Source organism: Macrosteles quadrilineatus, unplaced genomic scaffold, assembly GCF_028750875.1.
Source record: "Macrosteles quadrilineatus isolate MER2022 unplaced genomic scaffold, UCM_ALF_1.0 Scaffold_4__1_contigs__length_99947679, whole genome shotgun sequence".
NCBI lineage: Eukaryota > Metazoa > Arthropoda > Insecta > Hemiptera > Cicadellidae > Macrosteles > Macrosteles quadrilineatus.
This window is the reverse complement of record NW_026542597.1, coordinates 44,801,302-44,818,347: the sequence shown is the minus strand read 5'-3', so window position 1 is coordinate 44,818,347 and position 17,046 is coordinate 44,801,302. Positions and strand designations below refer to the sequence as shown.

At 35.2% G+C, this 17,046-nt stretch overlaps 1 protein-coding gene across 1 annotated transcript in view; it reads right to left on the bottom strand.

Annotated features, from left to right (window-relative positions):
* Positions 1-2,559: 2,559 nt before the first annotated feature.
* Positions 2,560-17,046, bottom strand: part of LOC128991507 (eukaryotic translation initiation factor 2 subunit 3-like) — a 32,910-nt gene continuing 18,423 nt past the window's right edge. The window contains exons 4-11 of the mRNA XM_054414447.1: positions 15,070-15,193; positions 14,253-14,362; positions 13,651-13,809; positions 8,326-8,555; positions 7,458-7,602; positions 5,578-5,747; positions 3,833-4,005; positions 2,560-2,680 (exon numbers count right to left, since the gene is read on the bottom strand). Of these exons, the coding sequence (XP_054270422.1) occupies positions 2,617-2,680; positions 3,833-4,005; positions 5,578-5,747; positions 7,458-7,602; positions 8,326-8,555; positions 13,651-13,809; positions 14,253-14,362; positions 15,070-15,193 (1,175 nt within the window). The 3' untranslated portion in view covers positions 2,560-2,616. The remainder of the gene's footprint in view (positions 2,681-3,832; positions 4,006-5,577; positions 5,748-7,457; positions 7,603-8,325; positions 8,556-13,650; positions 13,810-14,252; positions 14,363-15,069; positions 15,194-17,046) is intronic.

The following is a 17,046-nucleotide window of genomic DNA, read 5'->3' as shown; positions in this document are numbered from 1 at the left end:
TCAAGATAAATCACTACTAGTAAAGAATTTCTTGGCCAACATGTTGATATGCATTTGAGTAGGAATAAATTCATCAAAACCAAATTACACAAATTAAGTTCCACCTGCAACCAAATGCTTTCAGAAATGCAACTAAGTTGAAAAATAGACTAACTGTATATTATACTTATTTTTACCTAACCCGCCATGTTAAACTGCCCTATCCAAAGCGTGATGTATACAACTTCTTTACTTCACGAGTGAAGTAAATTTTCAAAAACTCACTCGGTGAAGTAATGAAACCTATTTAAATAACATTGAGTGCTCAACTTAAAAAAATACACCTCTATGGAGCCAACGACGTTTAACGCTAGAAATCAGCTGGTGCTTGAATTTTATTGTTATGCTTTAAAGTATTTTCCTAACCTAGTTTTTGTTTGTAAAAGAATGTTACTGTTAGAAGATGAGTGAAATGGATAGTGAAAAATATTGTACGTAATCCCCTGTATATTGTCGGGTCAGGTAAAATCTTGTACGTTACACGTTACGCAAGAGCGTGTTTACATCACTTAGGTGAATTATGCAACTCGCTTCCGCTTGTTGCATAACATTAACCTGCATTATGTAAAAACGCTCTTACTACACTTGTAAGGTAAATAGCTATTATTCTATTCTCCAATATGGCATTGAACTTTGGGGGTACTAATCAGAAATATGTCGACCAACAAATTTCTAAGCATCAAGAAGAACTAAAAATATTGGAATGAATACAATTTAAAATAAAAACCTCACCATTATATCATGAATTTTTAATTTCATAAGGCCTTTTGCCAGCTATGCTGGCATCATCAGACACATCACAAAACTGAAGGTTATGTTTATGTTTTACAATAATAAATTTAAAAAATGTAACATATGGGTAGTTAAAAATAAAAATAATTCTGTTAAGTACATTTAGCTAAAATTACAAAAACAAATTATATATGAATAAACCTAGCTGTTACCCACGTATAGCGCCTCGTTTTCCTCTTCCAGGAACTGATGAGAACCTCTTTAGAGGAGTGGGGGGCGTGACGTCACTCTTCTATTGAGGGCACACCATTACCGTACCGAGACGATGTGATTCCATCAGTGTTTATGGCGCAGTTAATAGCGTGTCTGACTAGTGATCTGGAGGTCTCCTGATCGAATCCTGCCGGCGACACTAACTTTTTGTCCAAGAATTTGCATAGAATGCAAATACTTCTTAACTGTACATATTTTGTTAGAATTTCAGGCATTTATAATTTTATTTATGAACAGAACTATTTTTTTTTTTTATTAGTAAACCTTTATTCGAGTTTTATAAGCCTTTACCGGGGCTTTAGAATACAACAATAAACGTATTCTTTCAATGTTAAAAGATGTTAATAATTACGTGATGTTAAATTATTTACAAACTCTCAACGAGTAGTGCTCCAACAGCGCAAGGCATCAAAGGTACGAATTCACAGCCCAAACGAATTAACATATCACATTTTTTTAAATTCCAATATACAGATAAATTTCCCCCCAAAACAAACAGTCATTTTAAAATTTAAAAATTTTTTTTATTTTTTTAAAATTATATAAAAAATAAAATTTAAAACTTTTTAAAAAATTTATAGTTTTAAATAGCTAGTTATTATTATCTTATTTTTCCACACCTGAATGCCAATTTTGCCCATTACCCATTCTCCCTGAAAATTGGTACCAAAGATGAAAAGTTTACTACTTTCAAGCTCCATATCTCGCTTAATATTCAAAATAAAATTTTTTTTCTTATATATTTGTATTTTTAATTTGTAGTACAATTGAACAATAACAAAAAATCAGACATGAAAATTTACGGCCAAACACCCTTAAATTCCTGGCTTAAAAGGTCCTGTTCTCTGGTTCCCAGCAAACACTTCTAACAATCATCATAGTCAATTTGTTACCAACAAACATAGCCATAATCACACCAATAGTCCGGAGAGCCATCTCAATATGTATTTGTAAAAGACATGTTTTCCTCTCAAGTAGCTTGCAGCTAGAGAGGTATACAAGGCACTGCAATGTACAAATTTTCGCATGCGATATAATAAACTAATTGAAATTGAAATAAACATGAGGGTTACAAAGAAATCCAGAATGAGGGTATGTTCTCAAAGTAATAAATATTTAAGAAGCAATGCCATAGATTATGAAGAAAATAATAGTCACCACGCTTCTAAAGGAAATTAAAATATTTCTTCAAGCAGGTCTTTAGGAAGCAAGTATCAGAAAACTTATTTTCGTGTAATAATTAATTTATTAATACACTGAGTTTTTATCATAAAAACATATACAATAAACGGAAAATACTACTACGGTTACAAAAACACCGTTCAACAACAAAATATTTCAACAACTGCAAAATGTATGAAAGTAATAACAATAATCCTAGAGAAAATCAAATAACTAATATTTATGATTTGTTCTTTACTTAGAAAGCAAAACGTCTGTACCTCGAATGATTATAATAAAATACCTCGCACTTCAAATATTAAGTAATTGTGGGTATTTAAACTTAAGAATATATTTCCCAGATGTGCTATAAACTCTTTATTGGTGTAAGTGACAAATTATCTTACAAAATCACTGGCGATCTGTGGTCGGTTGGATTGTTTCGCCTCCTCGAATCTGACCCCAACCAATCAATCTATGAACAAAAAACAATTGCTTGTATTAACTAGAGTATTAAATGTTTTAAGAGGTCTTTAAAAGTTCTGAGTTACTGTATAGGTGAATGTCTAATGCAACACAATGTATTTTTTGTCATACTACAGCTGACGTTTCTGATCTCTTTATATCTTAGTTAAAAATAACTAAAAAGCTGGAATAGAGGACATCAGCTGTGCATTCATACAATGAATACAAAACTTATAAGAAGCGCAATGCCTATGTTAAGAATTTAGTCTGGAAATATTGAAATTTCGGATAGTTCACGCGGTGGCCGCTAGGTAGACTATCGCAAGTGTGCGGCCAAGTCAGCTGACTGAGTGACAGAGAGTGAGACAAAGAGCTTAGAGTAGCAGTGGCCGGGCAAAGCTCATTTCGGAAGCAAAATTACAGTGTGACTATTCTTCGCAAGCATTTCGCTTCTTAAAGGGTTCCTATTCATTGTTTTAAAACACTTTGAGTTGTTGAATGTACTCAGAGTAGTTATAGATGCCACTATCAATTGGATTTTACACGTTACTCTTGTGTTTGAGAAACAAAGCCACTTTCTTTTTAGATATATACTTTTTAGAGTTATTCTAACTTTTTAAGTTTATGGTGCCATTTCTCCATTGGTTGTGGCCTACAAACTACAACAAATCATCTAACTAATAGTGTGTGCCTTCAGTAGCTAGTTAAGCACATTAACTTACATCAAGACAGTAGACTCATGATTGGCTGAGTGGTCATGGATAACCTGAAATTCCCGGAAATAGCCAACATTGACTTTGAATTCATAGTTAAGATGTAATGCTGGTTTAGGTTATGACCTTTATTATATTTTTATGCAGTTTGCATACTGTACCTTTTAACTTGGTTTCACATGTCCATTAAAATAACAACACAAGAAGTGACTCATCGGAGGTCAGTGAAGTAAACTCGACAACTCTGTAGCCTGCCTGCGGGATGATGGGCCAACACCAAATATTTTGTTTGTCACTGTATAACCTACATTTAACTTGCATAATATAAATTTTTATTTTGATATTTTTCAATCGGTGTTAATCCACAGCGTTGTTAAATCCACATGTGGAAAATCGGAGTCTACTGTCTTCTACATCCTGGTTGATTCAACAGTATTAAATTATCTTACCTCCAATGCTTATCAACTCTTCTGCTGAGAGCAATCTTCTCACCCATCTCCGTACACACAGGATTGTTGAGACTGATCTTTGCCAAGTCAGCCCTGGTCGCCAACACTCGGCCTCCGGTCGACAAAGATCCAATGTTCACAAGCAACACTTCGTTCTTCGACAGTTTGTGCACCTGACAAAAGTGTATTCATACAATAAAGAAGTTTAGAATGTTATGCGGATTCAAATTGTATCTGTGCACAATCTATGATAGCATATAAAATGTAGTAATTCAATCAAATAAGCATGAGTTAGTTATAGATTGGTTTACTTGTTTGAGAAGATGAACAACTGCTTTAAGGTACAGTTTATAATTGGAATAAAAAATTCTGAGCAATCAATGGGCTTTTTACTTGTAGACTGAGAAACTTTACAATACAAATTAAGTTCTTTGACACATTGAACCTTAGTTAATAGTCACGTTGATAGTGTAGTTTAAAAAAGAAATCAGTACAGTTATTTAAGATCATGATGGAAGAACATACAGACAGACTGAGAGATATGTCTCATTATTTTAATAATACTGACAAAAGTGATAAATAAGTCGGCCATAAAATATACTTATGACTAAAGTTAAATCAAAATATTGCTTTTTAGTTTTTTTGTGATCAAGACACAAAAGTATACTGAAGAGACTACATGTGTTAGAGCAAAGCTACATATTAGGGATGGTCAAGTCTCGAAATTTCAGGAAATTTTAAATCTCGTTACACGAGACGAGATTTCTTTTTGGCCAAGATTTTTATCGACGAGAAAAAAAAAAAAAAAAATTAAAAAGGCCTGCAGAAAGTCAATGCAATACCCGCAATACAGGAGCGTGTTGTAGTTGCGTTTCCTTTGCGAAGGCGTTCTTATTTAATTAATTCTTCAAATGTAAATATTACTTTAATTATTTAATAACATTTGAGAAGTTTTGTTAAGTGTTAGGAGTGTGAGGAATGTTTTATTACTATAAAAAAAGGCAAAACAAGTAACTATTTTATCAAAATTAATATTTTATTTTATGATTTATTTTATTTTATGATAAGTTGAACTCTATCCTAACTGATATCACTATGTTTCCTAATCGTAGGCATTTTTAATAATTTAGGCATGATTAATAAAAAAAATTTATGCTGATGTTTTTTAATTGAAGATTGTAAATATTCTTGCCTATTATCATTATTTTTGTATTTAAACAGTCATCTAACAATGTTACAAAATCAGGTAAAAATTCCGAACGTGCATTTCCCGTTGTGTATGAGAAGGGAAATCCCGTCTTGATCTCGTCTCAAAATTTTATGAGAAATAAAAAATCTCGTCTCAAACTAAAAATCCAATCTCGTCCATCCCTACTACATATATTAATAGATGAGTTTTGAATACCGTACTGAAATAGATAATCAATCAATGAGCCTGTGATATTTCATATAAGAGATGCCAAGATGCCCTATAAAGCCACCCTTTCAATTTAGCTTGGTTAAACTATTCGACAGAAATCAGCCAAACTCTGTAGGTGGCTCAGTTCAACTAGATTCATTTAATTTAAACACTGGCAATATTAAACACGGGAATGAAATGTCTTTTTTTATCCATGGTCAAAGGATAAACAAGCTAAATTATTATCTCTTACTAAAATTAATCAAATATTTGTGTTCAAATCAACAAAACTAAATATATCATGTCCCTTAAAATTCAATTTTCAAAATCCAACACTAGTTCCTACCTTGGCTCCTTTTTTGTCCCCCTCCATTCGTACACCCAGCAGCCGTTTGAGCAGATAATATGAGATTTCAAGTTCCACGAAAATCTCAGGTAGACATCCCACAGCCCCGAGAACCTGTCCTACGAGACGGTCGGCTCTGCACAACGTCGGCTCAATTTTGGTACCCACACCTAGCATTGAAACAACTGGTGAGTAAGTGACACGCATCTGCTAAAACTATGCTGTCCGCACTATCAATACTGGTAAAGCCCTTCTAACCAAGGTTGCAGCTCTTGTCAGACATAATTAGTTTTAAGTGTAGATTTTACTATAAGTGGAGTTATTCATGATGCCAAACATGTTTAGCCTCTGATTCACGTTATAAATATTACATTACTGCAAAAAAGGCCAGCATATGAACACTATCGAAGAGTTGGAATTAGTGACACTGATAGGCTCAATGTTAATTATCCGTCAAATCCACCAATTTAATTTATAATACTGCAATATACAGGGTGTTTATAAAAAACCTTCACAACTTTGACATCCTGCACTCCTTTTTTCCATGAAACATAACAGTTTTCTAAAAACACCACATGAAAGAGTGGCAAAAAAGTTTTAATAGGTGGTAGGTCATTTCCAAATTGTGAGATTAGCCATGATGGGCGTACATCTAGTTCTCTCAGGTCACCAGATGTTACCCTGTGTGACCTTTTGTGCGAGGCTTCGTCTATGCCAGTAAAGTGAACACCAAACAAAAACTCAAGAAAAGAATGAGGAGAGTGTTTGCTAAACTGTCTTATTGTACATCATGTCTGGTCAAACTGGAATTTAGATTTTATTAATTGCGTACGAATTATGTAAAATACGTTGAAGCTAGATAAACTACTTGAACAAAAACTTGAAATTATTTTCTAGAGTTGATTGTTATGTAATAGCTTTAATTGGAAAAATAAACGTTTTATGTTTGTTTGAAGTTGTTAAGTTTTTTTTATAAACACCCTGTATAATAGATGGCAGTGGTAGTGTGAGACGAGGTTCTGACAAAGACAACATGAGTGGGGGCTGATACATCACGCTCCAACATTGACACGTGCTCAGTTATGACTTATCTTCTGCCAGATACAACACACAACCGCTTTTCAGTATTACAATTTGGTCAGATTCTTTATACATTTTTTTGTGTTCAAGTAAGTGTTATATGTCTAGGGATGAAGAGGATTTTTTCAACCACTTGGTAGACTTGAAAATGAGCCTTTGGGTTCAAAACCTTGGTTACATACTAAAGGACGGATCATTAACAGTATTTATTTTATTCATTTATATAACATTTTAACATCATATTACATCAATTCTCTTGACAGGCGATTTTTCACAAAGTCTAATACTACATTTTTAAATAATAAAATAGCTTACAAAAGAAATCAAGCGAATCAATAAGCTACAAACCTATGGGAGAAGTAATATCTTTAAAATATACTCATCTTCCAGATATTCTTCTAGTGAGTAAAATGCCCTCTCCAGAAGAAATTTTTTTAAAGATAATTTAAATTTAGAGAATGAGGCAATGTTTTTAATCTCAGCGGGTAATTTGTTGTAAATTTTTGGCCCCATATACTGAGAAGATAAATTTAAGATTTTAAGCCTATGTTGAACTGGTTTTATAATATTTTTGAATCTTGTGTAATGTGGATGAGATTGTTGACAGTCCATGAATGTGCCGAAATCACTTTTAACCATTAATGCCAATTTGTAAATAAGAGGTAAAAAAGGTAAACATTTTTAACTGAATAAATAAATCTTTGATTAACACAGATGCCTGTCATATGATGCATTCGGGTTGAAAGGGAAATTATTGAATGAATGAAGAATGGGGATTTTTCTGTTACAAACGTACTCACCAATTAATCCACCAGGAACAGCGAATTGAAGTTCATTTTGTTCGGCAAAAAGCGATACGATCCTGGAGAAAATCGGGCGGCATGTCAGCTTGCCTTCACTGTCCTTGGACACCAATCCTGGACGTACCTCAATCTCCATTCCAACCTACGCAACAAGACCATAAACTACCAGTACAACCACAAAGTCTTCAATAATGTATGAGTATCTATATCCATGCAGCAACGCAAGACGTTCGGGTAAAAGACTAAACAGAATTGTTGACCAATTCAATTGTGAGTCAGGTAAATGAGACTGGAGTATTTTTATCATTGATACAGTCCAGTCATGTCATGGATCTGATTAAAAAAATGTAAATTTAAATCCAAATGTCAAGGTTATTTGTGTAGTTAAAATAAACTAAATTAATAACGTCTTGGTGTAGAACTTTTTTAAAGAGGTGGTAGAAAAATGAATTTTCAATTTTTCTCTGATCAATTTAGTAAACCAAAACTCTTTGAACAAATTCCCAATTAGAATATTTGGACATTTCTTGGAATTGAAATGTTGTGTTCCAGTTTCCAGTAGCTACTATTTTTTACAAATAATTGAGCCATCGTATTACTAGACAAGGATAATTTTATTTACAGTTTCACCTTTACATGCTAGGACGCTAGGCTTTAGCCCGGAACTGTTTTATATATTACTTCAGGTTAGGCTTTTAGGGGTTGTGGTATTATCATTTAGATAAAATCAATTTGTCATGACAAGATTTTAACCTGGGGCCAAAGTTGCGCTCTACCCAACCAAAGGCAAGGGTAGTAGGGTAGAGTTAATTTGTTTATGCTATTAATCAACTGCTCAAACTGGCTGTAATACATAAAAAGGTACCTTCAGGACACCCCTCAGAATACTGCCTCCCGCAACTCCTCCTTTGAGGTCATCAACTTCACAACCGGGTTTGTTGACGTCGAACGATCTGATGACAATGAGACGTGGCGGAGAAGTGAAGTCTCTCATCGGCACAGGTATTTTCTTGGTGATATACTCACAGAGCACCTCGATATTGTATTTCAACTGCGCTGAAATTGGAACGACAGGAGCCCCCTCAGCCACCGTGCCTGCAAAAATAGTTTAAAACTTAATACTTAATCTAAATACTTTCTTATGAAATGGCGACCATACGAATGTAGGCATTTTAAGCCAAGTATGAATGGAGATGAGTAAAACTTGAAACCTTACGGCTTCAAGAAGAAAGAATCACCAAAGTTGAATGAAACCTAACGTTTAATCTTTATGTAGGTTTTTTCCAGGTACCTTGTCAAGGAACTAATTATATAGGCATACAGTAGCAAAGCCAACTGATGATGAGCTGATTAAAAAAGTTATTTTTTTGGAAATTCTAAAATTTGTTTATCTACTTTTAATTATTTATTCTAGTTTATGGCTCACTGTAGTAATTTGAAATGAGTTCTTCTTTTTCCCAGTATTATTTTTTTCATATAGTCAGACTACATTTTTCTTTCATCGTCTGACATCACCCTAACTTTTCTTTGTTTATTTACATTGATTTATGGTGGTGTGTGTTTGTTGTTTAGTGCTTTCTTTTTTCATTCTGGTTTTAAAAATCCTCAATTGGAGTTTTTTGTTCTCTAAAAGTTTTTTTTATTTTTATTTTAGGCCTACTTGTTTATTTTAGATAAATAAAATTAATTAATTAATTCTGAATATATGGGTTGTATTAAAATAAGCATTTAACAATAAAATAAGGAAAGAGAAGTTAATACCCTTAACAGTTGGTTGTCAAAGACTTGCTAAGGTTAATTTGGTATCTACCAGATATGAAGTAACTTTTGAAATTAGTGAAAGTAAAACCAGACTAGTCCATCAACACAGCAATACTCTTTTAACTTTTTAAAATTATTATATATATTTTATTTTTGAGTTTTGTTTTTAGTGTTTCAACGGCATTGATATTTTTACGATTTACAAGGGAACAATTCAAACCCAGGTCTTATCATTCCCTAACCGACCTTTTGGATTTTTGGACATCTAGAAAACTCTCTCTTCCTTAGTTGAAAATGCTGTCAGTGACAGTGAAATATTCTAATGTTTTGTGTATATAGTGTAAAGTTTAGTGTTTCCTGTGCTAGTTTGGACTCTTTCCCATTCAGGTAAGCCTGCTATCCTCTCAAAAAATCCAAAAAATCTAGGCCCTTGTGCTCTATGCTACACCCTTAACCGACCTTTTGTTAGATTGCAACTTTAATTAATAGTCTAAAAACAATTATGACAACATCCAAGCCCAGGATATATCCCACTTCATATTGAACCATCATCCTCCAAATTTTAAAGCCAGCACAATAACAAATCAGCTACCTCGACAGTTAAATTTAACCCTCAGAGTGTTATTTGTCGATGCATCGACACATAACACACTTTGTGTAGTGTTTTGTGTCGATGCATCGACTCACAAACACTGTTTACGGCGAAGGCTCTATGACTGACAAAATCGGATTGAACTGGATCGAGTTAGGTATCGTTTTATTTGACAGATTCAGAGCTTTCTCCGGAGGTCTGTCTCTAAGCGCTTTTCATTTTAGTTCCGAAAATGTTGTAGCAGACAGCTGGCGTGCGTATTTGTAAACAGCTTGGTTAACCTCGGACCAATGACTGACTGATGTGTTTTATTACGTTTATCATTGTTTTAGTGTTAAAAACCAAAAGTAGTGATATACGTGGTGCATTATAAGAAGATTTAAGTGATTTTGAAGGGCTGGTTGATGATCCTGGAGAAGTAGGTAGTGATATTGATGTAAATTATCAGCCAGATTCCTAGCTATGGTTAGGCTATGCATTCTTAGCTAAACGCTATGTACTGAAATCTGTTTTTTGCCCATAACTTATTTATTTGCAAATCTACTTCCTTATATTATTATATATTTGTAATCCTCATAAAATTTAGAACAAAGTGGCTATTTTCAAATATTTATAGGCCTATAATTTATTGAGCGGAGCGAGCGAAGCTCTTATACGTCGACTTTTATGCATTTCGTAATACGCAAACTCCTCCTACACGGCTGAATCAATCGTTTTCAAATTTTGGATGGTGATAAATACCATATCGGTGAGTGCCAACATCTATATGGCGTTAAAAATAACTCTCAGGAATCCGCCCCACTGGGTCTCAAAGTTTCAATGTAATCCTTATGGAAGCAGTATTTGACACATAAACAAAGACATATGATCAGCTGTTGACTTTTGAATGCAGCAGATGAAGAAATGCAGCTGATAGCATAATTCCACAGATATTAGAACAGAAACGGTATGAATCATAAATATAATCAAATGACGACACTAGCTTGAGGTCCGTGACGTAGGAAGTGCTAAAGGAAGTACTAAAGGTGAGCAGTCTGGAGTGTGGAAACTGTTTATGACGATTAGATTTAGGTATCTGCATTCCTAAAATTCTATGGGAAGGGAGGAAAACGGGTCCACGACATAGGAAGTGGTGAAGGAAGTACGAAAGGTGAGCAGTCTGGAGTGTGGGAACTGTTTATGACCATTAGATTAAGGCATTTGCTATCATAAAATGTTATGGAAAGTGAGGGAAACAGGTCCGTGGCGTTAAAAGTGGCGAAGGAAGTAGTAAAGGTGAGCGGTCGGGAGTGTTGGAACTGTTTATGACCATTAGATTAAGGCATTTGCAATCCTATGATGCTATGGGAAGGGAGGGAAACAGGTCCGCTACGTAGGAAGTGGTAAAGGAAGTAGTAAATACGAGCTGTCCGGAGTGTGGGAACTGTTTATGACCATTAGATTAAGGTATCTGCAATCATAAAATGCTATGGGAAGGAAGGTAAACAGGTCTGTGACGTAGGAAGTGGTGAAGGAAGTAGTAAATGCGAGCAGTCCGGAGTGTGGGAACTGTTTATGACCATTAGATTAAGGCATTGCAATCCTATGATGCTATGGGAAGGGAGGGAAACAGGTCTGCTACGTAGGAAGTGGTGAAGGAAGTAGTAAAGGCGAGCAGTCCGGAGTGTTGGAACTGTTTATGACGATTAGATTAAGGTATCTGCAATCATAAAATGCTATGGGAAGGGAGGTAAACAGGTCCGTGACGTAGGAAGTGGTGAAGGAAGTAGTAAATACGAGTAGTCTGGAGAGTGGGAACTGTTTATGACCATTAGATTAAGGTATTTACAATCCTATGGTGCTATTGGTAGGGAGGGAAACAGGTCCGCGACGTCAGAAGTGGTGAAGGAAGTAGTAAAGGCGAGCAGTCCGGAGTGTGAAAACTGGTTATGACGATTAGATTAAGGTATCTGCAATCTTAAAATGCTATTGGAAGGGAGGAAAACGGGTCCGCGACGTAGGAAGTGATGAAGGAAGTAGTCAAGGCGAGCTGTCCGGAGTGTGGGAACTGGTTATGACGATTAGATTGAGGTATCTGCAATCATAAAATGCCATGGGAAGGGAGGAAAACAGGTCCACGATGTAGGAAGTGGTGAAGGAAGTAGTCAAGGCAAGCGTTCCGGAGTGTGGGAACTGTTTATGACCATTAGATTAAGGTATTTACAATCCTATGATGCTATGGGAACGGAGGGAAACAGGTCCGTGACGTCAGAAGTGGTGAAGGAAGTAGTAAAGGCGAGCAGTCCGGAGTGTGGGAACTGGTTATGACGATTAGATTAAGGTATCTGCAATCCTAAAATGCTATGGGAAGGGAGGTAAACAGGTCTGTGACGTAGGAAGTGGTGGAGGAAGTAGTAAATGTGAGCAGTCCGGAGTGTGGGAACTGTTTATGACGATTAGATTAAGGGATCTGCAATCCTAAAATGCTATGCGAAGGGAGAGAAAAGGTCCGAGACGTATGAAGTGGTGAAGGCAGTCGTCAAGGTGAGCTGTCCGGAGTGTGGGATCTGTTTATGACGATTAGATTAAGGTATCTACAATCTTAAAATTCTATGGGAAGAGAGGGAAACAGGTCCGCGACATAAGAAGAGGTGAAGGAAGTAGTAAGGTGAGCAGTGTGGAGTGTGGGAACTGGAAACCGTTTGTAGCAGTTAGATTAACGTATCTGCAATGCTGAAATGCTATGAGAAGGGATGGAAGCATCCCCACGACATAGAAAATGGTGAAAGAAGTAGTAAAGGCTAGCAGTGCGGAGTGTGGGGAATGTTTGTGGCAATTAAATTAACGTATCTAAAATACTAAATTGCTATGGAAAGTGGTGAAAACAGGTCCACGATGTAGGAAATGGCTTAGAAAGTAGTAAAGTATGAGCATAGTGTGAAAACTGTCTGTAGTAGTTAGATTGATGTATTTTTAATCCAAAAATGCTATGAGAAGGGAAGGAAACAAGTCTCTGACGTAGGAAATGGTGAAGGAAGTAGTAAGGCTTGCAGTGCAGAGTGTGGGAACTATCTTTGGCAATTACATTAATGTATCTGCAATCCTAAAATGCTATGGGAAGAGAGGGAAACAGGTCCACGACGTTGAGGGTGGTGAAGGAAGTAGTAAAGGTGAGCGTGTTGAGTGTGGGAATGGATTAATGTATCTGCAATGCTAAAAGGCTATGGGAAGAGACTGTAGACTGTAGGTTAAAATAACTACGAAGCACGAATCGATACATATTTCGATTCATGCAATCGTTTACAATATAGAAATTTACAACTGAGTTGACAACAGCTGATTTTTACTCCATAGAGGATACAATCTATTTTTACTTCCTAAAGAGTAAAAATGCTACTTTAGACCCGCAACGCATGCTTTAAAAACAACTGGTATTACTGTAGTATGACCAAAACAATATAATATAAACTCTTGATGGCTCCGCTCAATTTTGTGGATGCCTCTGCAAACGCCACCTAGTACAATTTCATTGAGCGCGAACTAATTTTTTTTTTTGAAAATTTTTAAAAATATTTTTTTACCTAAAAAATTTTTTTGAAACAAATGTTTCTTATGTTTTATGTATAATATTGAAGCCCATGATTTTCCAAACAAAATATATAGAACAGTATAATTAACATTGTTTTCCAGCTTCTCAGATCCGTTTTAATAAAACCTTGCAAATGAGCAAAAAATAGGCAGACATTAAGGCCAAAACAAGGGACACTCGGAGGGTTAAAAAAATCTGTATGCACTTTAAAACATATACAAAACTTAATATACATTTTTCAAAACTACAAGCTCAAGCAATAATCTCACCTTGCACAAACTTCAATATCTGCTCATATTGTTCCTTGGCCTGACCTTCCTTTACCAAGTCAATTTTGTTCTGCAAGATCAGGATGTGTTTCAGCTTCATGATCTCAATGGCTGCCAGATGTTCTGAAGTTTGTGGCTGGGGGCATGATTCATTTCCAGCTGGAATCAACAATTACATGAAGTAAAATAATTTCACAAGTAGTTTTTAAATTGCTTAACAGTTGGGAGGGCAAAAGGATACAGTCCCTCCCATAAGCTTGAAAAGGTTATATAACTTAGTCATAGACTATACACAGTCATAGTTAGGTATTACCCTTTACCCTCTTTTCTAAATCAAAGAAGAGGGTACCAACTCAAACTAAAAAAAAAAAAAAAACTATTCAAGCAAGGTATATTTTACACAGTAAATAAGTAAAAGTATAAAAACAGGAAAATTATTTTTTTTAAGTCATCCCTTAAATACTTATAAATCTGCATATCTGCCAGTTCAATTTTAGTAGTGCTGTTAAGTTAAAATATATGTGTGGATTTCATGTTCATTGAATTTCCTTATCAAGCTTTATTCCTTTTTATATTAAGATGATCATCACTGATGAAAGTACCTATTAACAGCAGAGCTGCGTCCATGACGGCTGCACCGTTCAACATAGTAGCCATGAGAATGTCGTGACCAGGGCAGTCCACGAATGACACATGTCGTACTAGTTGGAACCTGAGAAAAACAATTCAATAAATTCCCACCTTCACACCCTAGGCTCTGGTCCAGGACTGTTTTACACATTAATTCAGGCTAGTTCTTGTGAGGGTTCTAGTCCTTGTACATCATCCTCGGTCTTGTAGACATCATATTCGTAACCTGCAGTTACGGAAACCAATGTCATTTTTTTCCGCGATTGCAGCAATAACATGAATATATTCTTCAGTCTTGCATCTTCGTCTCCCGTGGCCACAGAAACGTCTATTTTTTGCAGGGGCAGTGACAATCGGACACCCCTTGCGCAGCGGGGTATTATTTACGCCACTGCTGTTCGTCATGATGCAATTACTATTTTGAACTAGGACTGAATGCAACACATTGTCTATATTAGTTTTGCTCGATCTTTTGCAACTGTTCTTGATTGTGGTGAGTGCAACAGAGACAAATATTGGTAACAAAAAAACAATAAAAGGTAATACTATTGAATAATGTTTTGAACCCTGAATGTTGAAGTTCAACCAGATAACCCTCTAGGTATTTTTGAACTCTAAGTTGATAATGGAATCATGAATTAAATTATAACACCAACATTTATGACAAACAGAAAAAGGCCAAACGAGGGAGGGGTTGGTGTGATTTGGGGAAAAAACTACCGTAGCAGGGTCTGGCGAGCGTTAAAATCATCCTGAATTTAAGGGTTAAGAACTTCTTAATCAACTTACCTTCCACTGCAAGCTGGTCTCGTACATGGGAATGAGTCATCCTTGGAAGACCCCCCTGAGATGTAGCAAGCAGGTCTGGGGCATTTCTCATTGTCACACTTATATATCTTGGCATTGGCATAACCTGAAATACATCTTACATAAATACCCAGTCACAACTTCTCAACTGATTCCCTCCTTTGGGTCGTAGGGTAATATTCAACTTTAGATAATCGTGGACTTCTGGTAACGACCGTGTCAAAATTAACAAATCACTAGTTGGGATCAACAAATATAAGGAGTACTTTCCAAAATTAGTTCAGTGATTCATGCTCTTTCAAAAATGTCAGGCCTTTGCGATACTGAAATTTAAGGTAATTTACTTTTTATTCATCCATTCACACATAGCATTCGGTATTTTTATGCATCTACGGTTCTGCGAACAGAACTTCTTTAAAAATGATTTTAAAAAGCAAAAAAAAGCTATGAGAATATTTTAGAAAAATATGAATCTGTTAAAGAACACTTTTGTTAAAGAATAAGTGACCGTGGAAGCCTATCCAGGAAGATAAGATATAACTTTGTTGTTTTTGCCCCAAAACTGCAGCTAACAATTACAGACACTTTATATTGATGTTTCAAGTTTGTCATTGTAGTAGATTTATGGACTAATTATAGTATTAATTATTAATAAAAGATTTCAAGCGGGCACGTCCTTAGAAATATTATGGTATAATTATTTTGATACCTACCTCATGTTTTTATGCTTGGCAACAACAATGAACAACAACAAATTGCAATTGTTACTAGACAAACCCTGTAACTTCTCTAATCATGACTGGCTGATTACAACATTGTTGCCTACACAGTGTTCTTAGTTTCACTGTGTTACACCAGCTCTTTTTCTAGAGATAATTTTGAAAATAACAATTTTATCACCATTATTTAAACCTACTAATGTGGTACCTACCATAACTAGGGGCATTTTAAGTTGAAAAATGAATTAAAGATAAGTGTGGAATGGTTTACCTCAAACCCTTTCCACTCTGTTGTTGGCCGTTTCGCAATCGTATCACATGTAGGCTTCCAAAAAAAATATATATATAAGAAAAAATTGTTTTTATTTTGTTTTTAGTATAATTTAAGTTTAAATAATATGTAGTAAGCTTAATGATTTGCATAATTAATTAAACCTAGAGCACTGGGGTGAAGGCCTAAAATTAGAGTGGAAAGGGTTTAGTGTAGCTTTGGTATTATGACTAGCTGTTTATTTAGTCAAAAATATTTATTGAAAACCTTATATAACTATGGTCAGAGGTGCAACCAATTTCGAACCATCAAAAAGCTACTGGCTTTTCTCATGATTGAACCTTCTGATTATAAGGCAAGCACTATAACCACACAGCTACTCAATGACAAAAGTTATATTTTTTTTAGATAAAGTAATTTAATTTAATTACAAAGTAATGATTTTAATCTAAAACTTATAGTTCTGTTCAAAAAAAAATGTTGACTGTCCATAATCAGTGGACGTACAACTAGTCATAGGAAAGATCATTAGAGATCAGCGGCCAAAAAGAGAGCTGGATCTGGTTTTGTTGTGGACAGGACAAACATTTTTGTATTCCAGTTTCATTGTGGCATAGCCTCTGAATCACTAGTATTAGAATAGTAGGGTTTATTACCTTATGTAGGGTCTTGTAGACTCAATAAAGCCATCAGGGTCTTCAAAACCATGGTAGTTTAACTAAATGAAAAACATCACTTGGCGATAAAGGTTTTTACCAGGTTTTGCACTATTCACAGACCATTTGTCCAGAGATTACAGAAGTCCCCCTATCCCATATCATGGTACCAACTGCTTTTGACTATCCACTGTGATTCCGACCAAGTCTCTAAGTCCCTAGTATTTTTGTTATGTTTGAAATATAATATGTATTCAAGTCTGTTTCAACTACGTATTTCTCTTTGAAATGAGCTTATTGCATTACTGGCCCC